This window comes from Anopheles funestus, assembly GCF_943734845.2.
Source record: "Anopheles funestus chromosome X unlocalized genomic scaffold, idAnoFuneDA-416_04 X_unloc_53, whole genome shotgun sequence".
NCBI lineage: Eukaryota > Metazoa > Arthropoda > Insecta > Diptera > Culicidae > Anopheles > Anopheles funestus.
The window spans coordinates 92,501-95,453 of record NW_026045180.1 but is presented as its reverse complement, the minus strand read 5'-3'; the positions used below and the strand labels follow the sequence as shown (position 1 = coordinate 95,453).

The window sequence follows — 2,953 nt, the reverse complement described above, 5'->3', positions numbered from 1 at the left end:
GTGGTGGCCACAGTGGCAGGGGTCACATTTGCAAGCTGCTACGCCTCGCCGAACATCGGGTTAGCGGACTTCGAGGCCTATCTTGAGGCCGTGGAGATGGCCTTGGTGGGACATCAACATCTGGTGATGGCTGGTGATCTGAACGCGTGGAACACGGACTGGGGGAGTGCCCGCACAACATCCAAAGGGCACACGCTCAAGGGCGTAATCGAACACCTGCAGTTGGAGATACTCAACCGCGGCAACATGCCCACTTTTAAGGGCAACGGGGTCGCGCGAGAGAGTATCGTGGATGTTTCGTTTGCGAGTCCATCGGTCGCACTAGCGGATTCCTGGAAGGTCAGTCAGCGCTACTCCTACAGTGACCACCGGTATGTGGAGTTTTCCGTGGGCGTTCCTGGAGCACGGACCACACAACGGCAGCGTGCGCTTCAACATCAAACGATGCAGCAGTCTAGTGGTGAGGGCATCGCGCAACATGCGGGAGTACGCTGGAAGACCTCGCTATTCAACAGGGAGCGATACCAGGAGGCGATTGCGGATTGTCGGCTGGCCGAAGCAGACACACCTGACGCGCTGATTGGAGCGTTAACTTCAGCTTGTGACAGGACGATGGCGAGAGTGGGCCCGGCGAAATTCCATCAGCCGCCGAAGCTCTATTGGTGGACCCCGGAACTGGGGCTCTTGCGTCGTGAGTGCGAGGAGGCCGAGGAGAGGCTCGGGGTTGCCACGCAGTTAGCAGATCGCGAGGTGGCAACGGCTCGACTTCATGACCTTCGCAGACAGCTGCAGCGCGGAATCCAGGAGAGCCGGAACGAGAAGCTTCAGGAGTTGATCGACGGAGTCGATAATGATGTCTTTGGGCTTGGTTACAAGGTGGTATTGGCCAAGCTGCGAGGCCGTACCCCGCCGGAGACGGATCGATCGGTACTGGAGCCGATTGTGGATGCTTTGTTTCCGCTGCATCCCCCATTTGAGTGGCCGGTCGTCGAGAGAGCGGCTGACGAGGAGAGGCTTCGCCCTGTTACGGAAGCGGAGGTCCTGGCATTGGCAGAGCGAATGGCTCCATCCAAAGCGCCGGGTCTGGACGGTCTACCGAACGCAGCAGTGAAAACCGCGATCCGAGAGCACCCGCAGGCGTTTGTGCGGGTGTTTAATGACCTTTTGGAACGCGGTGAGTTCCCGCGGTCTTGGAAGGAGGCAAGGCTGGTGCTCGTGACCAAACCGGGCAAGCCGCCGGGCGACCCATCGGCGAGCCGACCACTGCTCCTGGAGGGAGCAGTTCCCAAGCTGTTCGAGAGGTGCATCCTCGAGCGTCTCAATGAACACTTGGAGGACAGTGTTGCCCCTCAACTGTCGCCAGAGCAGTACGGGTTTCGTCGTGGGAAGTCGACCATACAGGCCATCCAGCGAGTGATCGAGCGAGGCGAGTACGCGCGATCGTTTCATCGTACGAATGGACGCGATCCTCGGTGTCTGGTGGTGGCAGCGCTAGATGTCCAGAACGCGTTCAACTCGGCAAGTTGGAGGGCAATTGCGGCGGCACTGCGGGAGAAGAACGTCCCAGCCGCGCTACAGAGGATACTGCGAAGCTATTTCTCTGAGCGCGAGCTTGTATACGAGACCAGCGAGGGACCAGTTCGCAGACCGGTGTCGGCAGGGGTACCACAGGGTTCCATCATAGGTCCTACATTGTGGAACACGTTGTATGACGGAGTCCTGCGGCTGGCGTTTCCGGATGGTGTTGAGGCGATCGGATTTGCCGATGATCTGGTGGTGCTGGCAGGTGGCACGACGCCGCAGACAGCGGCTCAGTCTGCTCAGGAGGCCATTGCCATGATTGGAGCGTGGATGGCGGAGCGACACCTCAAGCTGGCGCCCGCAAAGACCGAAATCATCATGGTGTCCACTATGCGGCAAGGGTACCAGCAGCCAACGGTGGCCATCGAGGGAGTACAGCGACAGCCGACGCGGTGCCTCAAGTATCTGGGGGTGGTTCTGCACGACCATCTGCTGTGGACTCCGCATGTCGAATACGCAACGGCGAAGGCGCTCCGTGTGGCGAAGGGGATCTCCCGGCTGATGCAGAATCACGGGGGCCCAAAAGGAGCGAAACGTCGACTTCTTTCATCGGTGGTGGATTCGACGCTGCGGTATGCTGCCCCGGTGTGGCACGAGGCTACAAACGTTCGGCGGTGCAGCAGGCTGCTTAAGCGGGTACAGGCGCAGTACGTGAGGCCAGTCGCCAGGACATTCATATCGGTCAGGTATGAGGTCGCCACGGTCCTGGCGAGCGTTATTCCGATCTGTTTACAGATCCGGGAGGACGCCCGATGTCACCAACAGCATCAAGTTACTGGCTCTCCTGTGCACCAGCTGCGGATTGAGGAGCGTGCGGCCACTCTGCGACAGTGGCAAGCAGAGTGGGATGCACTGGCGCCGGCCAGCCGCTTCACAACATGGGCGCACCGGGTGATCCCGGACATCGCGGCGTGGAAGAACCGTCGGTTTGGGGAGATGACTTTTCATCTCGCCCAAGTCATATCAGGCCACGGATTCTTCCACGAGTATCTACACGTGCAGCACTTCTCTCCATCACCGGACTGCGCGCGGTGTCCGGGAGTAGCTGAGACGGCGGCCCATGCCTTCTTCGATTGTCCGCGCTTCGCGGACGTGCGGATTGAGGTGTTGGGCGAACGAGAACAAGAGGTCATCACTCCGGATAATCTGCAAGCCTTCCTGCTGAGCAGCAGGGAAAATTGGAGTGCGGTGTGCGAGGTGGCGAAGCGCATCACGACGGCTCTTCAGCAAGAATGGTACGTGGAGCGATCCAGCAGCGCACATGAAGAAATGACGGCGGCGGCCCGAAGGCTGGACACGGCGCATGAAGATGTGGTTGCAGCGCGCAATGACCGGCGGAACGAGGCGCGGCGGCAGCTAACGGTGGAGCGAC

The 2,953-nt window shown here is 60.1% G+C and overlaps 1 protein-coding gene across 1 annotated transcript in view; it reads left to right on the top strand.

Annotated features, from left to right (window-relative positions):
* Positions 1-1,059: 1,059 nt before the first annotated feature.
* LOC125773783 (uncharacterized) overlaps positions 1,060-2,953 on the top strand; it is a gene marked incomplete at its 3' end in the record, with an annotated part of 30,996 nt that continues 29,102 nt past the window's right edge. The window contains exon 1 of the mRNA XM_049444428.1: positions 1,060-2,953. This exon is cut by the window's right edge and continues 107 nt beyond it. Coding sequence (XP_049300385.1) covers positions 1,060-2,953 — 1,894 coding nt within the window.